The 20,697-nt window shown below is 39.5% G+C and overlaps 1 protein-coding gene across 1 annotated transcript in view; it reads right to left on the reverse strand.

Annotated features, from left to right (window-relative positions):
* NEK10 (NIMA related kinase 10) overlaps positions 1 to 20,697 on the reverse strand; it is a 226,881-nt gene that overhangs the window by 158,087 nt on the left and 48,097 nt on the right. The window contains exons 10-20 of the mRNA XM_044915799.1: positions 20,236 to 20,315; positions 18,856 to 18,942; positions 15,951 to 16,175; positions 11,535 to 11,674; positions 9,845 to 9,906; positions 7,857 to 7,934; positions 5,954 to 6,018; positions 4,499 to 4,601; positions 4,279 to 4,407; positions 3,612 to 3,749; positions 683 to 728 (exon numbers count right to left, since the gene is read on the reverse strand). Coding sequence (XP_044771734.1) covers positions 683 to 728; positions 3,612 to 3,749; positions 4,279 to 4,407; positions 4,499 to 4,601; positions 5,954 to 6,018; positions 7,857 to 7,934; positions 9,845 to 9,906; positions 11,535 to 11,674; positions 15,951 to 16,175; positions 18,856 to 18,942; positions 20,236 to 20,315 — 1,153 coding nt within the window. The remainder of the gene's footprint in view (positions 1 to 682; positions 729 to 3,611; positions 3,750 to 4,278; positions 4,408 to 4,498; positions 4,602 to 5,953; positions 6,019 to 7,856; positions 7,935 to 9,844; positions 9,907 to 11,534; positions 11,675 to 15,950; positions 16,176 to 18,855; positions 18,943 to 20,235; positions 20,316 to 20,697) is intronic.

The raw sequence follows: 20,697 nt of genomic DNA on the forward strand, positions 1-20,697 counted from the left end.
CAACCATTGCCTTGTATTTCTTTAAATCTTCCTCCAAACGACTTACTTTGAAACTTCGTATGTGATGCACATTAAGGTTTATCAGTACTTTTATTGTTTCGGTCAAAGGTCCTATATTGTTTTAAGCATGTGACTGAGTTTGGCTTTATCTCAACCTTTTGATTCAATAATCCATCCTCCTTACACCTAAGAGGGCCTGCCTGCAGAATCAGTCAGGGCTCCACCGCCACCTTGTGGTAATTACCTGAACTTTACGTAAAATAAATCTCAAAGATGTAGCCACTCCCAATTTATTAGGGGGGTGAAAAATGTCATCTGAATCAATGAAAACAATTTTTAATTTTGTCTTAAATATGCCATTATCCTTTAGTTTGCTGCTCTCCTGATCCTACTATGGTTTTGTGTGTGTGTATGTAAGAAAATAGCTATAATAACTATTTTGCTTTGTTCATGCAGTGTCTTTCATATCGGAATCTAAGTATTTTATAACTATCTGTAGGCCATTGATTATTATATCACTGTTTCACTGATCAAAAAAAGTGATGCACAAGATCTTCCACAAATAAAGAAAATAGTTGGAAAAAAAGAAAAGAATTAAGTTTATTTTGTGACATTCTAATATAGAAATATATAATATAGATACTTTTCCTTAATTAGAAATATCATGAAAACTCATACTTACTTTCCAGAAATGTTTTGTAATAGCGCACAACATTGGGATGATAGAGCTATAAGAAAATAAATAACAAACATTACATTACTTGAAAATATAATTGGACTATAATTGAATATAATTGAAAACAACACAAATTATTGCATTCATATTTATCTATAAAATTAAGCATTTCAAGATATCATCTAATTGAGATTTGAGATTTTTATCATGACTCTTATTATTTGCTACCTACAAAACTAATCTGAAAATAGCAATCTCCCATATAGCCTTATCAATTAGGATTAAAAACTGATTGTACTTTATCCCCTAATTTAACTAAAACAGAGAACTGTAGAACTCAAAGTTACCTGAAGAATTCATTTAGCGCTCCCCATCCCACCACTACACACACATTGCAAAGATAAGAAAACTGCAATGAAGCAATTTATGTTGAATAGGTACACCATTGCCTCTTACCTCTCCCTGCTACTTAAATATTCATATATACTGTTTATGTCTATTCACACTTGGTGTCTTTCTATGTTCTCCAAAATGGTTAGTATGAAATTGAAAGAATCTAAGCATTACTAACTCCATTTACATTATAATAACAGTTGGCAAGGACTCCCTTCTTGGCCAAACTTTAGTCAGGCTTCTCGGAGCTCTCTTCTTCATGCTTGGCCTGCCTGGTTTTATCAAGGATCCTGCCAAGCCAGGTTAGCAAGAATCTCCCCACTCTTCATATCCAATCAAGTTCCTCATCAACCCATCTTTGACAGCTAATGAAGTCCTTCCGAGTAATTTTCCATCTAGGCACCCCCTCACCCAGCCTCTTGGTTGTAAATCACTAGCTATTGCTGTTGTCTTCAGAGTTGAGTTCAATCTCTCTCCCCTGTTGTAATTCCTATTGCAGTAGTCTTGAATGAAGTTTTCCTTGCCATGTGTAAGAAGTATTCAGTTCTTTGGCCTAAATTTACCTCAGGATATTACACAGAAATTCTACTTTTTCAAAACTTTCCTTTCCTATAAGAATACTAAAATTTTTATAGTTGCTTATTTATAATTTAAGTTTCTAGGCAAATTGAAATTTATTCTCTCAGAATAGTTGACATTACATTTATAAATGGCTTGCATCTCTTTCTGGTCTCTTTTCTTGCCTTTTTGAAGGGGAGTCTGATAACTGTCCACCAAAAACCTCCCTTCCCATTCCTCCATTGCAGTTGAGTTCGGGTGGAACATGGCTTCCCAGTCAGAGATTACATCTCTCAGCCTGCCTTGCAGCCCTGAGAGGGACTGTCACTAAGTTCTCACCAAGTGACTGTAAGGGGAAACACGTGTGCTCCTGTGTCTGAGTCCTAAACACTGGGAACACCCCCCCACCATGCTCTACCTTTTTCACCTTGGATGTGAACGTGCCTGTGGCAGTTTCAACCAAGCAGATGCAGACAATGGCCTAGAGGTAGTAGAGCAGTAAGGGAGGGAGAACCCACATTTGCAAATGATTGCATGGAACAGAGACCACCACCAGCTTGGTCCACTCACTCTAGGATTGTCACATGAAAGAGACATAGCTCACTGCATTGTCAAGCCTCTTGTTTAGGCCAATGGATATGGAGCTTCTTTCTTACTGCAGCTTAGTCTCATTCTTAACAAACCCACTCTCCTTTCCTAGTTCCATTTCTGCCACTTGTGTCTGCCATCACCTCCTCCTTTTAGGCCTCTAAATGTTATTATCCTTTCCTGTGGTTCAGTCCCCTCTTAAGAGTGCAACTGTACAATTCTGAGTTTTCTCTAAGTCCAAACACATGCCTCTTATACGTCCCCACCCTGATACTTTCTTCTCTTAGGAAACGTGCTAAAACAAGGTCTATCTCATCAACTATCAAGTGGCCAGCAGATTTTAAACAATATAGGACCAGGTAAGCAACAGAACCATATTCTAAGCCTAGCTCACTGGCCAGGACTATATCCAGATCAGGGTTCAAATGAAGATACTCGATCAGCTTGCAGCAAAAGCCATGCTCTAGCCTTGTGCTACAGTGAAACAGCATACTGCTGAGTATCGGAGTATCCTACGCGGGAGTGGACAGTAACTTCTTCTTCAAGTCCACTCTATTACTATATATGAAAGTCAACTATAAAATAAGCTATTAATGATAGTACGTACTGCAATTTATGAATTGGGCTAGAACTATATATTTTGATGAATAAAGATCATCATATTTATTTGGTGATCTTTATGTCCCAGCACAGATGCTATGCAAATTTAACTCATGGAGAATAAAGAGCAGGGAAGCTGGTCACTCTCCACAGGAGTTACAAATGAACAGTACCCATAATGAATGTATAAATAAGGAAAGCTGAAAAAGAAACCCATGTATTCTTGGATCACAAAATCCAATCTCACTTCTCTTCTGACATGTTTATTCTTTCTCCCCAAACAAACCTTCATAATGATAGTTAACTGAGTTGTTACATTATGTCTGAATATTCCACTCATTCCAATAAATAATAACCCATCTTGAAAATCTACTTTTAGATTTAATAAGCTGTATTTGAGGAATGTTAACAGCTTGGTTCCACTTGACAAAAGTCAGGGAACTCTTAGTCATATGCTTATGCATGTAACTAAGTAACCAAATATTCTACAACATAATGAGAAGGAAATGGATACGCTTGCAATGAAAAAAGAAGGGTGTTTCCATATATGTGGCACTCTGCTGTAAACCCAAACATTCTGCACCCCAAGCGCTGATATAAACTTCAGAAAATCTTTCTATGGTTCAATGTCAAGCCTTCAGAAAAATATCTAACCAAAATATTATCACCTCAATATCAATTATTATAAACAGAACCAGTCCTTAAACAGCATGGACAAGAATAGCACAAGAACTCTACTTTCTTTTAATGACACTTAGTTAAGGAACATATCTTCATAAACAAGAAAAACGTTTACCTGCTCTTTAATTATGGTTAATTCAGAAACAATATTCTTTACACTGCTGTCTCGATCTTTTTTATCCTTTCCAAATGCTGGGTTGTGTAAATTGACCTCTTTCATTGCTAAAAGATTTTGACCACTACGCTTTCTAACCTAAAATAAAAACAAAAAATAAGATAATAATAATAAATAATAATGGGGTGGGGGTAGAAAGAAGGAAAAAAAAGAGATCGATTAATAAGTCACATGATTAAAACAAGTAATCTAAATAATCTACAAAAGTAACAGAATTTTTAAAATTTTTATCTGTATGTACACTAAGCTCAGCTCAAAAAACTGGTATCTCCTGGGTCAGTCTGCACTCTTTGGTAGGATTTTCCTGGGTAAATATAGAAAACTCTGGTATGAATTTGGAGAAAGTCTCATGCACTGGGACAAGCCTCTTTGACTATTTTTTTGTGAGACATTAACAACGGCTTTTGTCTTCAAAGATTAGTGACAAATTTCTAGAGCTGAGATAAGATAACATCAGGACAGCTATTTGATGGGCAAAAACAATCATTCTAATTTGTACCTATTTCTCAATAATGAGGGCTCTAACCCAGTTGCGTGGGTGTGTGCAAGTGGGACATCTGGTTTGCTTCGGAATATCAGAAATATTTTTCCCCAAGGGCAAAGTCACCTTGTAGACACAGCCAAAAGCTCCACTTCCAAGATGATCCAAAATCGCATAGTTGCCTATGTATTTCGAAGGAGCTTTATTCTGATTAATGCTTTCAAGATTTTCAGCAATTTGCTTCAGTTCATCCTCCTAAACAAAAAAATAAAAAGGAAATGGGCACTATGATAATTTCCATTCCTGACCACATACCAGCCTACCCAAATTAAAACTCAGGGCTTACCACTAACAAATTCAACTTTGATACCAATTCTTCATAAGCACTGATATCACGAACATAATGTCCTATATCGATGAAGATCTCAAACAAGTCGGTGGGGAAAAGTCTACAGGGAAAACATACACAGACACTTCATGTAGGGCTTGGTAACTGTTGCTCATTCCTTCCCTTTGGGATCTAGCTCACTCACAGATTAATTACATTAAATAAACTCAACTTCCTTAGGTTATCAACAAAGTGGGGGCAAATAGTACTCACCAGCTTATCTCACAAAAATGAACTAGAACTACAGGTCTTAAGGGATAATGAAAAGCAACCAGAGAGGAAAGTTTTTAGAGATGTGGTGTACAACATTGTGCTTATAGTTGACAATACTGTGCTGTACACTTAAACATTTATTAAGAGGGCAGATCTCATGTTATGACACAGATTATACAAAGACCTTATTTGTAAGATATTTGGAGGTACAGGCATTAAGCATTTTGGAAAGGAATGTTTATGGGGTGTTTATGGAGTGATGAACACTTTCAAAAACGCCATTTGATTCCGTCCTCATATTAACCCTAGGAGGTAAATACTAACCCCATTTTTAAATGTTTTATGAAAATAAAATACAGGTAAATAAAAAAATGAAGAGATTTATGCATCATTTGCAGGGTACTGGTTTCAAGGGCTTAGTAAAATCATTAAGTCCATAAAAATGGATGGTTTAGGGCCTTGAAATAAAAGGTTATAATAACTTTACTTCCTTTTCTTCCCTCAAATTCAAACATCATTTGTAAATAAAGTAGCAACATAAAATGCTCCAATGCTTCAGAACAAAACACATTATATTAACTCAAGTTCTTATTTCTATTCTGCCTTATATCAATAGAATTCTAGTAAGAACTTGGGTCTATGATTTTGGCCAGCCTGGCCAACCCAGGGGCATGCAGACCACACACGTAGGTAACTAGTGTTTGCTTCCCAAGGGGCTGATTTTTCTGTCACACTCACCAGCACAGCCTCCTGACCTAAGAACACCTAGCCTCCTCCCCATCAAATGAGCTCCTGCCCTATGAAGAATACCCTGAAAATACTTCTTTTTCCACTGATACAGAGGAAATGACTAGACCAACTTTGGAATTTCTGAATGCGTAAGAACAAGCACATATTTTTATGTCATCCATTTAAAATGTTAACGTCCAAAAAAATGAAAACTAAAACCCATAGCAGTCACAGTAATTAAGAATTGTATTGATAGAGTGATTTATTCCCTTTCTTCATCATTTAGTTCACTTTCAGCGTTAAGATATCACCAGGGTAAGTCAGTCTTATTATCTGTGGATTCTAAGAAATCTGAAAACACATGCTTTGCATACTGATGCATTCTTCTCTTACTGTTTGCACCTAAATCAGGTATGTGAAAACAGTTCAATGTCATGATCACTGGTCACTTAAATTTCTCTAAGCTCATACCTTTTAAAGAGTGGTCTGTTTCTTTCCATACTGAAGAGAAACCTCAAGGCTCTGAACGCATAACACTGGAAAATAAAAGGGTGCGTGATTCTCAAAGGTAGCTCAGCAAATTAAAACACTGCAAGGATAAAATTATCATGAACTAAACATTAAAGTGACTTTACTGTGAGTGGCTGAACTCCATGGGAGCCAAAGGTTATGACTAAAGACAAAAACCATCAATACCTGGGGTAGGTCTCATATTTTTAAAAAGCATTTACGTTGTAGAATGCTAGGAGGTTAACCTCGTTCCACTCAGTACTTGTCATTAATTCCTTTCTAGAAAGTACAAAATGAACACAGAGACCAGAAATAAAATTCCTACTCTGAGAAAACCAAATGTCCAGAGATTTTCAGGAGCTCAAGGTTTATTTTGTTTCGAGCTTGCTATGTATGCCTCAATATTTATATGGCTTCTATGAGAAAATAAACACTCGAAATGATAACATATAAAAATAGCCACAGGCACACTGGACTCAGACTTGACAAATTGGTCTCTTGAGTAAAGAGTCTTAAGCATTTCCCAAATAGAACAATCTACAGTAGAACTACACCCGAGAACACTCAGAAAGAGGCCTGTGAGACTTTACTAAAGAAAAATAAACATCTAAATGTCTGTGACTTTGCAGTGCCAAGAAAAAAAACAGAGAGCCCCCAGCCTGCAGTCGGTCCTGTACACAGGCCACCACGGGGGTGATCGGGGTCTGCTGAACTGGGATCTGGAATCATTCCATAAAATTAGTGGTCTGAATACCGAAGGGTCCCAAATAAAATTGCCCAGGGAAGCAGGCAGATGACACAACGACATGACGGAGCCTGGTGGAGGGTGGTGGAGGCAGTGAGAAAGGGCAGGATGCAAACGTCCCTCAAAAATCATTTCAATGTGAATTTTTAGAAACCCTCTACTGGCTTAACAAAATGCATCTGCAAGGTGGGTTTGACTTCTTCTGTTGTCCGGCATCACATCATGCCTCTGTGGTGCACCAAAGAAATTAAGTCCCGCACCTGTACGTTGTCATGGGTAGCTCTCTAAAACCTCTGCCTGCCAGCCCACGGATACCACCAAAACTTTTCTGCTCATTTTCTCTCTCATTAGGGGTGACAGCCCTTCGATTGGATTGGAGGTAAACATGGTTTCTTACTTCCTCTCTAAATGACTTGGGGGAAAAGAATGAGCTGCAAGTCCTGCAAAGGCTTACTTTCAATCTGATTTTATCTTTCCAGTATCTTCAGGGACACTGGCCCCGATGCCCACTCTTTAAAATAGCACGCAGGAGCCTGCAATAATGTGCGCCCCTCTTGCCTGCAAGGCCTCATCTCCCTCCCCCGTCCATACACCCCAGCTCCTCTGGGCGGCCGAAGACACTCTAAGCTGCCTGGCTCTCGCACTTCGCACATGGTGTTCCCTCTGTGAGGAATGCTCTTCCACCCTGTAGCAGAAGCCATGGCTGCCCCACTCACACCCCTTTAGCGACTTGGCGATTCTCTTCTCGTCCACCAAGATCCATTTTACAGGCTTTCCTTTGTAAAGATGAAATGTTACCAACTGTGGTCCATTCTTAAAGATGGAATATAATTTTCCTCTTACAGTTTTCTGATACATAAGCATTGTTTTGAAAAAAAAATAGAACTTACCGATAAGCAAAGAAATACATAAATAAAATCACCTGATCCCCCCCCCGCGCCCAGAGAAACCACTGTTAAGCCCTTTATTTTGTTTTGACAGCATTTGTTTTCATGCCAGCCTCCCGCACCTGATATTTTTCCTCCCAGTCAGTACGGAGACTGGGAGGGAATTTATATTCTCAAAGTTTCCCCAGATTTCAGTAACTCGATACAGAAGAACAATGGACATGCTTATTACCTGTAATAGATTCGTTTTTGCTGCATTCTTTTGTTTGTTTGGTAAAATTAATTTTGCTATTGTATATACACCATTTTCCTGGAAGAATAAAGAGCACATGTTATCTGTGACCACTGCCAATGCCAAAGAGACACACAAACACAATGAAGCAACTACACAATCTGAAAAATTAGTATTTGAGAAGAAATGTTCATAGAATTTTAGAACTCTGTGTAAGTAGACAGGAGGATAGTAAATATATCAATGTAATACTAAAGACTACAACCACACTCTTAAAATTTCAACTGATGATAAATAATAAAGCATATCAATTTAAAGTCATTTAAATACTTTAAAAAGGAGTAGGGGATAAAAAAGGACTGAGTAAAGGGATCCAAATATCTTTGTACTTTGCATTTTAAATGTCTAACTATGAAATATAATCTCTCCCTTTACAGTTTGGTAATTAAACAATACACATAGATAAATTATTGTAGAAAAGAACATAGAAAAAATAAAAGAAATAAGAGTAATAATAGATTTAGAAAATGAAAGTTATGCATGGAAGTCCAGAAAGTTATCCTTCTAGACTTACTCTGATACTCTAATATATACACACCAGAATGAACAAAAAGTGCTAACTTACTGCTACTTTTCTATTATCAAATATTTGATTTACTGAACTGTACTATACATGGGCTTTTATAACTGTGAACAGCTTTACCTGCCTTTCTGCATTTAGTCTTTATAGCTATTCTGTGAATTAGTCTATAATTTCCCTGCTTTATATATGACAAAACCAAATCTTAGAGAGACTAAGTCATTTCTCCAATGGCCGAACCACCAGGAAATGATAGTAGGAAATGAACCTCAACCTGGCCAAGTCCAGATGCCCTGCTCTGCCACTACCCCCTGATTTGCTGAGCTTCCCCTCGGGCCTTTAATCATTGGTGATCTGATCTCTTATGACATTTTATGTATTTATGTATTTTGAAGTTGAAGTTGGATATATTGTATGCTACTTCCATATATTGCTGTATATGTAGTGGATTGATTAATGAATTATGCTTTGTGAAAATGGTTTCTTGGCAATAAATACGTTGTTGGTGTGTGTTTCAGTCATCTCTAGCTGAATAACCTGATATACTCTTTTTTTAAATTTTTTTAAAAAATATTTTTTTAAGATTTTATTTATTTATTTCACAGGGAGACACAGTGAGAGAGGGACCACAAGCAGGGGGAGTGGGAGAGGGAGAAGCAGGCTTCCCACCGAGCAGGGAGCCCCATGCAGGGCTCCATCCCAGGACCCTGGGATCATGACCTGAGCCGAAGGCCGACACTTAACGATTGAGCCACCTGGGCGCCCCTAACCTGATATACTCTTAATTCAAATGACTACTATCCTCAACCCATGGTATAGGGAAGAGACACCAGAGGTTAACCACAGGGCTGGTCCTTCTAAGCCAAGTGAGGTAAAAGAAGGACAAGACTATAAAATGGAATTCTAGGGACACCTAGCTGGCTCAGTCGGAAGAGCACGTGACTCCTGATCTCGGGGTTTTGAGTTTGAGCCCCATGTTGGGTATAGAGATTACTTAAAAATAAAATGTTAAAGAAGCTTAAAAAATTAGGGACGCCTGGGTAGCTCAGTTGGTTAAGCGTCTGCCTTTGGCTCAGGTCATGATCCCAGAGTCCTGGGATCGAGCTCCACATCGGGCTCCCTGCTCAGCGGGAAGCCTGCTTCTCCCTCTCCCACTCCCCTGCTTGTGTTCCCTCTCTCTCTCTGACAAATAAATAAATAAAATCTTAATTTTAAAAAAGTTTAAAAAATTAGAAAATAAAAGAGACTATAAAATGGAATTCTAGAACTTAAATAAGACATATTAAAATATCTTAAAATCACATCATGGGATCCCAAAAGCTGTGTTTTGGCTACACAGTTCGCCTGAGGTGGGGTCCGTGAGTGCTGACGTGGTCTGCAGCCGGAGCCCGGAGAGCAGCGTTCTCACCTGGACCACCTGGTGGGCGTTGGTGTCGTTGAGCACCAGCTCGGTGAGGGCGGCACAGCAGGCTGTAAAGAAAACCACCAGATGATCGTGTCTGTCATCACTGACCACGCTCTACACTGCTCCGTCAATACTCGGGCTCCGCAGGGAATTCTGTGACAGAGCCACTCCTCTAAACACAGTACCTTTCCCTGCGACACAGCTCTGGGGGGAGGGAAACTGACTCGCAGTGGTGTCTAACTCTGCTCTTCACGTAATTCATGTGTGTCTACACCCCTCCACAGCCTTTTGTTGAGCACTTACTGTGTACCGGGAAGCAGCTTCATTATAATCCCCAGGGCCCAACAGGTGCCTGGCACTTGGCAGGTGCTCAGTAAATACATCTACAATGGTTGGATACATGAGTACTTTAAATATATGATCCCAAGTATCGGGGCGCTTGGGTGGCTCAGTCGTTAAGCGTCTGCCTTCGGCTCAGGTCATGATCCCAGAGTCCCGGGATCGAGCCCTGCATCGGGATCCTGCTTGGAGGGAAGCCTGCTTCTCCCTCTCCCATTCGCCCTGTTTGAGTTCCCTCTCTCGCTCTCTCTCTCTCTCTCTGTGCCAAATAAATAAATAAAATCTTTTTTTAAAAAATTAAACAAAAAAACACAAAGTATCCCTTGTAATCAGAGGATGTACCATGACTACCAGTTTTACTGATGAGAAAACTGAGGTTCACAGAGACCGACAGACTAGGCCACAGAACTTAGTAAGTGGAAGAGGCCAGAAGTCCAACTGCAGTCTGCTAGCTGTTAAATCCCACACCCTGAGCACCACCCTTCCTGCCTCCTCATGGTCACCGTGGCAGCTTCTGGTGACGTTCTGTACGGAGCTGCTTCTTGTCCGACCAGAAATGTGCTGGATTCTACAGCACAGAGCACCTGTAAAGGGTACTACCATTTTATGGGGCCCTTGCGCTGGCCCTGCACTGTGCTTCAGGCATTACATATATCCTCATATACTCCTGCCTGCCTGCCCTCCTGCGGGCCGCCCCCAGTGCCTCTCTGCCCCTCTCCTGTGTCTGTGGCAGGGCGCCCACCTTGGTCAGCAGCACCAAAGCCCCCACTCGTCCCAAAGGCCAGGTGCCCTTTTGTGAACCTTGTTCAGGGTTGTGCCAAACTGCCAAAAACGTGGGCATACATCCCTGCTCCTGCTTTTGTGTGGCAAGAGAGGCTCTGTCCTCTCTTTAGGTGCTCACATGGAGTAAGGAAGGTACTCCCTTGTTCCCAGGGGAATGGATGTCTGCATTGTAGAATCTCTCTGAAGGAGGGTGCCCTGAGATCTAGAAAACATAGGAACCATGATTCTGGCCACAAAGCAAGCTGAATTCTCTAATCCAGCTTTTCCAGTAATGAAGCTACTATTCTGCTCTCTTTATGCCTGACTTCTATGCTGATTTCTCAATGTGTTCAGAATGTGAAAGGGAGAGAAAAGTCTGTGGTATCACTAACCTGCAGGCCCAACACAAGTCCCGGGAGGTTTCAGACACTTACATGGATTTAACTTCACAGTTTTTACACTTACTAATTGTGCCTACTTCATATTATCATACATAACAGAGAATAACAAATTATTATCATCATCACAGAACATAATAAAACCTATGCTAAACAGTATCAAATAGCAAAACATAATAATATGATATAAATACCTGCTTGAAGAGAAAAAATATTTTCTTGTATTTCCCGAGGGCTTAAATTTTCTGACAAATGAAGCTGCTGGATTCTGCCTGCTGCATTTGCACTAGACAGGCTGCCAATGGAAGAACGATCGGAAACAAAATTTCTGTCTCTGAAAAAGAAAAGTGAATGCACAATTTATCACTTTTCCCCCATGGTCAGTGCTTTCTGGGTCCTGTTTAAGAAATGTTTGCCTCCCCCAGGCCATGAAGTTTTCTCCTATGTTATCTTTATTGTTTCACCTTCCAATCCACCTACAGTGGATTTCTATGTGTGGTGTGAGGCAGGGGTCCCTTCTTTCCTTCCTTTTTTTCTTCCTTCCTCCCTCCCTTCCTTCCTTTCCCCTCTCCCTCCCTCCCTCCCTTCCTTCCTTCCTGCCTTCCTGCCTTCCTTCCCTCCTGCTTCTTTCTCTGGTTACTGAACTAACTCTAGCACTAGTTATTGAAAACTCTGTCATTTCCCCACAGCTCCACATGCCCACCTTTGTTTTTTTGTTTTGTTTTAAGACTTTATTTTTAAGTAATCTCTACACCCAACGTGGGGGGCTAGAAATCCAAGATCAAGAGTTGCATGCTCTACTGACTGAGCCAGCCAGGAGCGCCCCCTGCTCCTCCCCCACCTCTGTTTTTGAACTCTATTCTGCTGCTATCAATTCACCTGACTATATGTCAGTCTTCCTCATGCTGAGTTTTCTTTTTCCAAGCAATTCTAGTCTTTCCTTATTTTGGTAAAGATCTCTTCTTTTATATTTTTGAATTTTTTAAAAAAGATTTTATTGATTTGTTTGAGAGAAAGGGCACACAAGTCAGGGGCGGGGAGGAGCTGAGGGAGAGGGAGAAACAGACTCCCCGCTGAGTGGGGAGCCAGATTTGGGGCTCAATGCGGGGCTCGATCCCAGGACCCTGAGATCATGACCTGAGCTGAAGGCAGAGGCTTAACCGACTGAGCCCCCTATGCAACCCTATCTTTGAATTTTTTTATCCTTTTGCTTTATTCTCTCACTAGGATATCAGTTATCCACAGGTTGAAAACTCATCTTCTGCAAGCCATATCCTTCACTTTCTAATGGTTCTCATTCCTTTGTCTTTTTCCTCCGCATTATGTGCAATTTTTTCAAGTGTGCCCTTCCTTGTATTAATTCCAGTTTCTGTCTGGTACTCTGATGAATGTCTCAGTTCTGTGGATTATTCAGTCCTTGCCTTTCTTCCTAGCTCTGTAATCTCTACCTTCCCTTTTTTGTACTCTTAGCATCTTTTCTTTAATCTCAGGTCATAAATGTCATGTTCTATTTAATATCTTTGATAAAATAAAGCACTTGTTTTCTGTTTACTCAAGGTAGCACCTTCCACAATAGCTTCTTCATGTCTTTTATCTGTTTTGTTCTTTTTTGTTTAATGCAGCTACTATATTTTTTCATTTCTTTATTTTTTATGGCAACAGCTCTATCTTGATTTCTTTGTGCCTAAATATTACATAGATGGAGTCTCCTTGGCTTCCTTCCCATGTCATCTGGGCCCACTAGTGCCCTTCCTTCAGTTAGCTTTGGGAAGGTAATGGAGCTAGGTCTAGGGATAGTCACAACTGGTGATCTTATCTGTCAACCAAATTATGTTAAACTCAAATTTTAGAAATCACTCCCCCTACTCGAGTCCATAGGCCTTCAGGAACTGTTCTGGAGCTTATGACTGTAGGTGAATGGGCACGAACAGATTTCCTGGAAACTGCCTTGACAATAATCCCTGGTCCTACTCATGCCAGCAGACGGCCTGGCAACCTCCACCCCTTGTACCAGCTCCAGGCAGCCCTGGGGTAGGCACAAGCTCTGGAGAGATATTGTTTACCCAGCTGGGGTAATAAATTCTCCCAGAGCGCTGAGACATATTTAACATAGAATAAGTGTTGACATATATCATTTTCCCAGGAAAGAGTTTTCTAACATTGCACCAGAGAAATGGACCGGCCAACTGACTCTTTAGATGTGAAAGAACTCATTTCTCTCAAGGATGGTTACATCTTGAGCAAAAGAGGAAAACTGGTGCCTTGTATTAAACTTAATCCTACGTGGTAAAACAGTAAGTTTTATCTCTGAAGGACTGCTTAAGCATCACAGAACTTAATGTTATCATCAAGAAAATAACTTCTCCAAAAGGGCAACCCATAGCTGTTGGAATAGGTGTATCGACCACTGCCATCAGCATCACCATCAGCATCCTAAAAAAGCAAGCAAAAAAAAATAAAAACAAAAACAAAAAACTTCTGCTAAATATTCAAGGAGCTAGCTTATTATGCCACAGTACTAATGAAAGATTTATAGTTTATACTTTAAAGTATTTGAGATTTTTATGTGATACTCACAAAAGCAAGTAGGGGCATCCGGGTGGCTTAGTCACATAAGCGTCTACCTTCAGCTCAGGTCATGATCTCAGGGTCCTGGGACAGAGCCCGGAGTCAAGTTCCCTGCCCAGCAGGGACTCTGCTTCTCCCTCTGTCCCTCCCCTTGCTCTCTCTCTCTCTCTCTCAAATAAATAAAAATAAAAATCTTTAAAAAAAAGCAAGTAGATTATCAATAGCTTATATTTTTTCCTTTGTTTTGGTAATGACAGAAATAATTAATACAGCTATTGTCCGTATCACTATAGTCTGTTCTTATGCTTTGAAACATACCCTCATAGAAGTCGATAACATACAGTTCCATAATATACCTAGAGGTATAACAAGCACAAAGTCTGAATAACACTGATTTGATAATATCTGGTCATATTAAGAATGATAAGTCACTCTGTTTTTATTAGAGAGAGCTTTATTTAGGTACTGCACATTACAAGGGTGATTCCTTTCAGGCAGACATATTCCTTTTCTTTTTTTTTTTTTTAAGATTTTATTTATTTATTTGACAGAGAGAGCAAGAGAGCACAAGCAGGGGGAACAGTAGAGGGAGAGGGAGAAGCAGGCTCCCTGCCAAGCAGGGAGCCTCATGTGGGGCTCAATCCCGGGACCCTGGGATCATGACCTGAGCTGAAGGCAGACGCTTAACCATCTGAGCCACCCAGGCACCCCAGACATATTCCTTTTCAACTTTGATTCAGTAACTATAGGGCTGAATTATCCTTTATAATAATTTTAGGTACTAGAACTTTCCCACTGATGGTACCAAAAGATGTCATTATCCATGGCTTCAATATATCTAATACATACTTACTGCAACATACTTCAAGAAAGTTTCAATTTGAAACTATTTTAATAACCATTCCTTCTCCATACTCAAGGCTTTGAATGTCACTAGAATTCTTTTTTTATTATTATTATGTTATGTTAATCACCATACATTACATCATTAGTTTTTGATGTAGTGTTCCATGATTCATTGTTTGCGTATAACACCCAGTGCTCCATGCAGAACGTGCCCTCTTTAATACCCATCACCAGGCTAACCCATCCCCCCACCCCCCTCCCCTCTAGAACCTTCAGTTTGTTTCTCAAAGTCCATAGTCTCTCAGGGTTCATCTCCCCCTCCGATATCCCCCCTTCATCCTTCCCCTCCTGCTATCTTCTTCTTCCTTTTTTTTTTTTAACATATAATGTATTATTTGTTTCAGAGGTACAGGTCTGTGATTCAACAGTCTTACACAATTCACAGCGCTCACCATAGCACATACCCTCCCCAATGTCTATCACCCAGCCACCCCATCCCTCCCACCCCCCACCATTCCAGCAACCCTCAGTTTGTTTCTTGAGATTAAGAATTCCTCATATCTACTTTTAAAAGAGAGATGATAACGTGTTAACCCACCTTAAGAGCACTGCAATGAAGATTTAGAGAGGAAAGAAGAGCAACTGGACCAGGGTCAGTAACATGACAATCGTTTGATCAACAATATTTTCTCCCATTTTAACTAAGGATTATACATCTGTTCTTTAATTGCAGGTTTTGCTTTCTCTTTGTAGATGAGTGCCATATATGCAAATGCAGACATTTTAGCAAAATAGTAAATTTAAAGTAAAATTACAAGTAAAATTATTATACTTGTTGGGATTATAATACGCATAGAGTGTTGTCAAGAAAAAGGTGGTAATATAAGTGTTTTCTTGTGGTTGTTGGATCTCATTCAATCTACATTTGCAGACTGATGGCCTTCTCTATTCCCGGCACTATCATGGAAGCCGGTGATGCAAAGATAGATATTTCAGGGCTCCCAAGAAACTTAAAAGATGAATGCCCCTGATAATGATTTCAAGTATGTTTGTGACAAGTATAAATGATTCTCCATAACACAAAGGACCAAAGAGCAGGAGGAAGCAAGCTGATCATGTACCAAATCTGCCATTGTATGGCAGAATCCCCAACCTTCAGTGACTAAGGCAGTCGGCCACAGCCCCCTCTGACTCACCCTCGTAAAATATGAAGAAGCTGCTTGATGCCTCCCCAAATGCGAATTTCCACACTGGTCTCAGGGTCCTCACAAACCTGAACCAGAATCCAGACAACACTCCAGAGCAGCTTCAGGTGGTCAGAGTGGAGCAGACTAAGGAGGACGGGTATCCCTTCATAGAGCTTCACCTGCTCTTTCACCTGGGGTTCGGCACAAAGCAGGCGCAGTAACTCCGCAGTTAATCTGGAAGGGGATGGGAGGGTGGTGAGGATGAGAATCACAGCATAGTGAGTTACTGACTCTGCATTTGGACTAGAGCTATCATCACTGTGGCGCTCTAACATTTTCTAAGTCACAGGTCAACATATGTTTTCTGTAAAGGGTTGGATCACAGCACAGTGTTTCAGGCTTTGCCAGCCATACAGCTTTGGTCAGAACTACCCAACCCAGCCAACATATGTAAAAGCAGCCATAGATAACACATAAAAAACAAATGGGCATGGCTATGTTCCAATAAATCTTTATTTACAAAAACAGGCAGGGAGCCAAATTTAGACTGTGGGTCATAGTTTGCTGACCACCGTTCTAAGTCATAGCCTCCTTGTAAGCCCACTGGTCTGGCTAAAAACCTACTAGCCAGCAAATAGATATCAGGTACATACAATGGGACCTGCACTGTGCTCAAAACAAAAGAAATAAAAGCTCTATCATAGTCTTCAGAAACTCACTATGTGGTTACAAAAACAGGACATTAAAACAAAATGCCAAAACCAGTACAATGCAAGGAGATTAAATGCAATGTTCCCAGTGACTATCTGGTGTGTAAAATAAAGATAATGATAGCATAGGACACATAGGGTTCAGCAGAGCTCTGAAACATGATGATGATGGCATTGCACAGAACCATCCATAACCCTCCAGTCTCATATTCTAAACACTCTCCCTGGACAATGTCATCCATTCCCGTGACTTCAGATATCCCTCTAACCCAGTCCTGTGAGCTCAGCCCAGGCATCACTCTCAGCCTCCAGAAGTTCTAGCCACACAGCAGTTCCACAGGTACTCATCCCACTGTGTCTCAACTCAAAGTCATTATTCTCCTCCCCAAACTGGCTCTTCCCTCTTGTATCTCCAGTGTTGACTCATGGTATCACAGTCTTTTCAATTTTCCAAGCCAGAAGACGGAATCATCCAAGACACTTCCTTCTCCTTTCCCAATCCACTGCTGCCTTTTTCCTAGGCAATGGCTGAGATTAATTCTCTTGCAAATCATGCAGCTGCCTAACCCCACTGCTCCTCCCATTCTTGTGATCCTTGATTGTCTCAAGACATAAGCTTCTCCGTCACCTGCCTCTCCAATCTTCTCATGCCCACACTGCTCCACAGTTCCTTTCCCCTGAGCCAATTTTCCACAGCATCAATCCCTCCCAAACTTTTGTGTTCTGACATTCAGAACATCTGTTCTTTGGCAAATAGTGTTCTGCATCTCCTTAAACTTTCCACACCAAACATCCCCTTCCTTGTTTCTAAATGGATCTCATTGTGTGGCTATATTCCCCACGCCACACACCCCACATACTGCTATCAGAGTAATCTCCCCACAAAATAAATCTGATCATGCTTAAAATCCTTCTGTAAGTCCCCATAGTGTGCATGGATAAAAAACACACTCTTATTCGGCACAAAGAGCCCACTGTGACCTGGCTAAAAGCATCTTGTTGCCTCCTCTATAAAATATGGAAATTGATGGGTTACTGTGCAGATCAAATGAATTAACACACAAAAGTGCTTAAAGCAGGGTCTAGCATATAGAGAAAGCCAGACCAAAATTTGCTATATTTTTAACTTATCGTTAACTGTCTAATCTAGTTTTCTGTTCCAGCTGTGCCCAATCACGCAGTTCCTCTAATACAGACAAATTCATGCCTCCAAACAGCACATTCTGTTTCCACTTGTTCTCTCCCTTTGCCTAGATAACTCCCTTTTCCTTCAGGAAACTTGGTGTGGCCCTTGGCTATGACTGGGAGCTTCTGCTCTATGTTTGCAGAGTGTCCTGTGCATCCGTTAACCACACCACTTACAGTGCTATGGTGAAACCACTGACTTGCATGCCTGTCCCCTCTCCTACACTACACACTCTATCTCATTCATCTCTGGTGTTCTAACACCTGTGCAGAGGTTGTTTTCCTAGAAACGAGTTCAGGTACACAGGTCTATAAGTATAGTTTGTAAAAGAGGATAAAATTGACTTTGAAGAAAGACTCACGGGGATTTACTATGGTTAAGTGTCTGGGTTTCATTACTTGATATTTCTGTTATCTGTTTTACCTCTTCAGAAAATCATGACTTACTTAACTAAATATCAAATGATGTAGGTTGCAACTCTATTTAAAAACAACCTAATAACTAACTGGATACAGTAATTCTTTAGAGCAATATGTAGTTCAATTGAAAATGAATACATTTTAGATTCTGTTTGGAGTTATAATAACAGGTGGTCATGAAACAAGTCAGCAGCTATACTAATTTATTTTACGCTCCTTAAGCGGAATAGATTTTAACAATCTAATAATTTATTCAATATACAATCTGAAATTACTAAAAATAGAGCCACCTCAGAGTTTCTTTCCTTAAAAAGACAGGATATAAAAAAAATTCAATAAACAAAAATATTAAAGATGTGATCATAAGATTTATATAATTCAATTCTATGCCCAGATCTAGAAGTGATGCAAGACCAAAGATAAATCAATACACCTCTTTGTTCTAGTTTCTCTATAAAAACGTAAATAGAAAATAGAAAATAAATGTCAAGGTGACGCATGCCATTCAGTTAATAATGTAAATAGCATGACATAATAAATGTAACAATTATCATTTTCATCAAATATGACATTGTCTTTTCCCCTGTGAGCAATCCTACCTTTTGGAAAGCAAGTCATATTCATGCAAAATCATCAGCAGATTTTCTACAATGTTGAGTTCACTTATCTTCTCCCTACATTCTGGACTACAAATTGAAAACTATTAGTAACTACTAAAAACATACTTTACCATATCCATTCATTTAATACCCTCGTTCTCATATTATCTCAGGAGGAAAAACAAAAAGCAATATAGCTCCATGGGGTCAGGCTACATCAAATTCCAACATTCAACAAATGTTGCATGTCATCAATTTAAATTTGTTTCATAACAGTATCATGATAACATGATTCCCTTTCTCCAAAAAGAATAATAGGCTTTTCATTAAAAAGGTAATAATCGGCATTATTCACAATAGCCAAGACATAAAAATGACCTATATGGGCCTACATAAATATAATCGAATATTATTATTTATTCATAAAAAAGAAGGAATCTCTGCCATTTGTGACAACATGGGTGAACCTGAAAGGAACTGTGCTAAGGTAACTACTGTATGATATCAGATATATGTGGAATCTAAAACAAAAAACAAAAGAACTGATCACATAGAAATAGAGATTAGCATGGTGAGTGATTGGTAGGAGCTAGACAGGAGGGAAATATGGATTAAAGGGTACAAACTTTCAGTTATAAGAAGGAGTACTGAGGATCTAATGTGCAGCATGGAGACCACAGTTAGTATGGTATTTTATACTTGAAAGTTGATGAGAGCACATCTTAAGTATTTTTATTGCGCACACACAAAAAAAGTATGTGATAGGATGAATATATTAATTCTCTTGAACTTGCTAATTATTCCATACACATAATGTATATCAAATCATCATGTTGTACACTTTAAACATATGCAGTTATAGTGTGTCAATTATTCCATAGAAAGTTAAAAAAATAAAAACAAAAAAAAGCATCGATTCACTTATTGGCATAAAAATATATTTAAAACACTTTTATTTAAAATAATCATGACGTCCATAAGGGAACATGTTATCCAGAATTGTTTTAAGGGTAAAAGTGTTTGAAAATGTTTTATATGTTAGAATGAATATACAGGAGAGAACTTTTTTTTTTTAAAGTCAGGGAGATATAGTTGTCAAAGAAATACTGCGGTTATTTTGAAAGTGAAAGTATCTGAAGGTTGGATGAAAGACTAGGTAGGTATTTCTGGTCAGGGAAAATAGAAGAAACTGATTTTCCTTTCCAACTTAAGTTTTAAAATGATGCTTTTTCATTCAGAATCCTCTTCAATATATTAATGCTACTTCATGCTTATTTTTCAAATTATAACTAAGTAACCAGAGAAACTGATCTATTTATTCGTCTTTCCCACCTGAACTACTATGGCAGTGGAACTGGAAAGGTATTAAAATACACTTACCTTTCAGCTAAACTAGCCAGAGCCAGAAGGGCACCCAACAAAACATTAGTATCTCGGGCACCAAGTAAATTTACTAATGTCTGAAAAATGAAGTAAAAGAAAGTTTCATTGTGTAAGTACTACAAGCTTCTTGAGTGGTATAATGTTTCTTTCAAAGATCATTGAGGCTTAACCCCAAGAGGGGTTTTTTTATTAAACATTCACCATACCCAGCTCTTTCAGGGAGCAGGACCCCTTCCTGCTTTGAAACTCAACGCTAGATCCTTGTGGCCATTCCTTACCCAGGGCAGGAAACAAAGGGGACCAAGATACATGGCCAAGGTTCTCACTCTTCCCTCTATTTTCATGTGCCCAGGATGTCCCCTCTGCCTCTTCTGGCCTCTCCCCAAGGAGAAGTAGGGAGACTAATGATAGGAAGTACAATACTGGTAGTAACCAGTCATTGTTTTTGAGTTCATGTTT

This window comes from Neomonachus schauinslandi, chromosome 1 (genome assembly GCF_002201575.2).
Source record: "Neomonachus schauinslandi chromosome 1, ASM220157v2, whole genome shotgun sequence".
Classification (NCBI taxonomy): domain Eukaryota; kingdom Metazoa; phylum Chordata; class Mammalia; order Carnivora; family Phocidae; genus Neomonachus; species Neomonachus schauinslandi.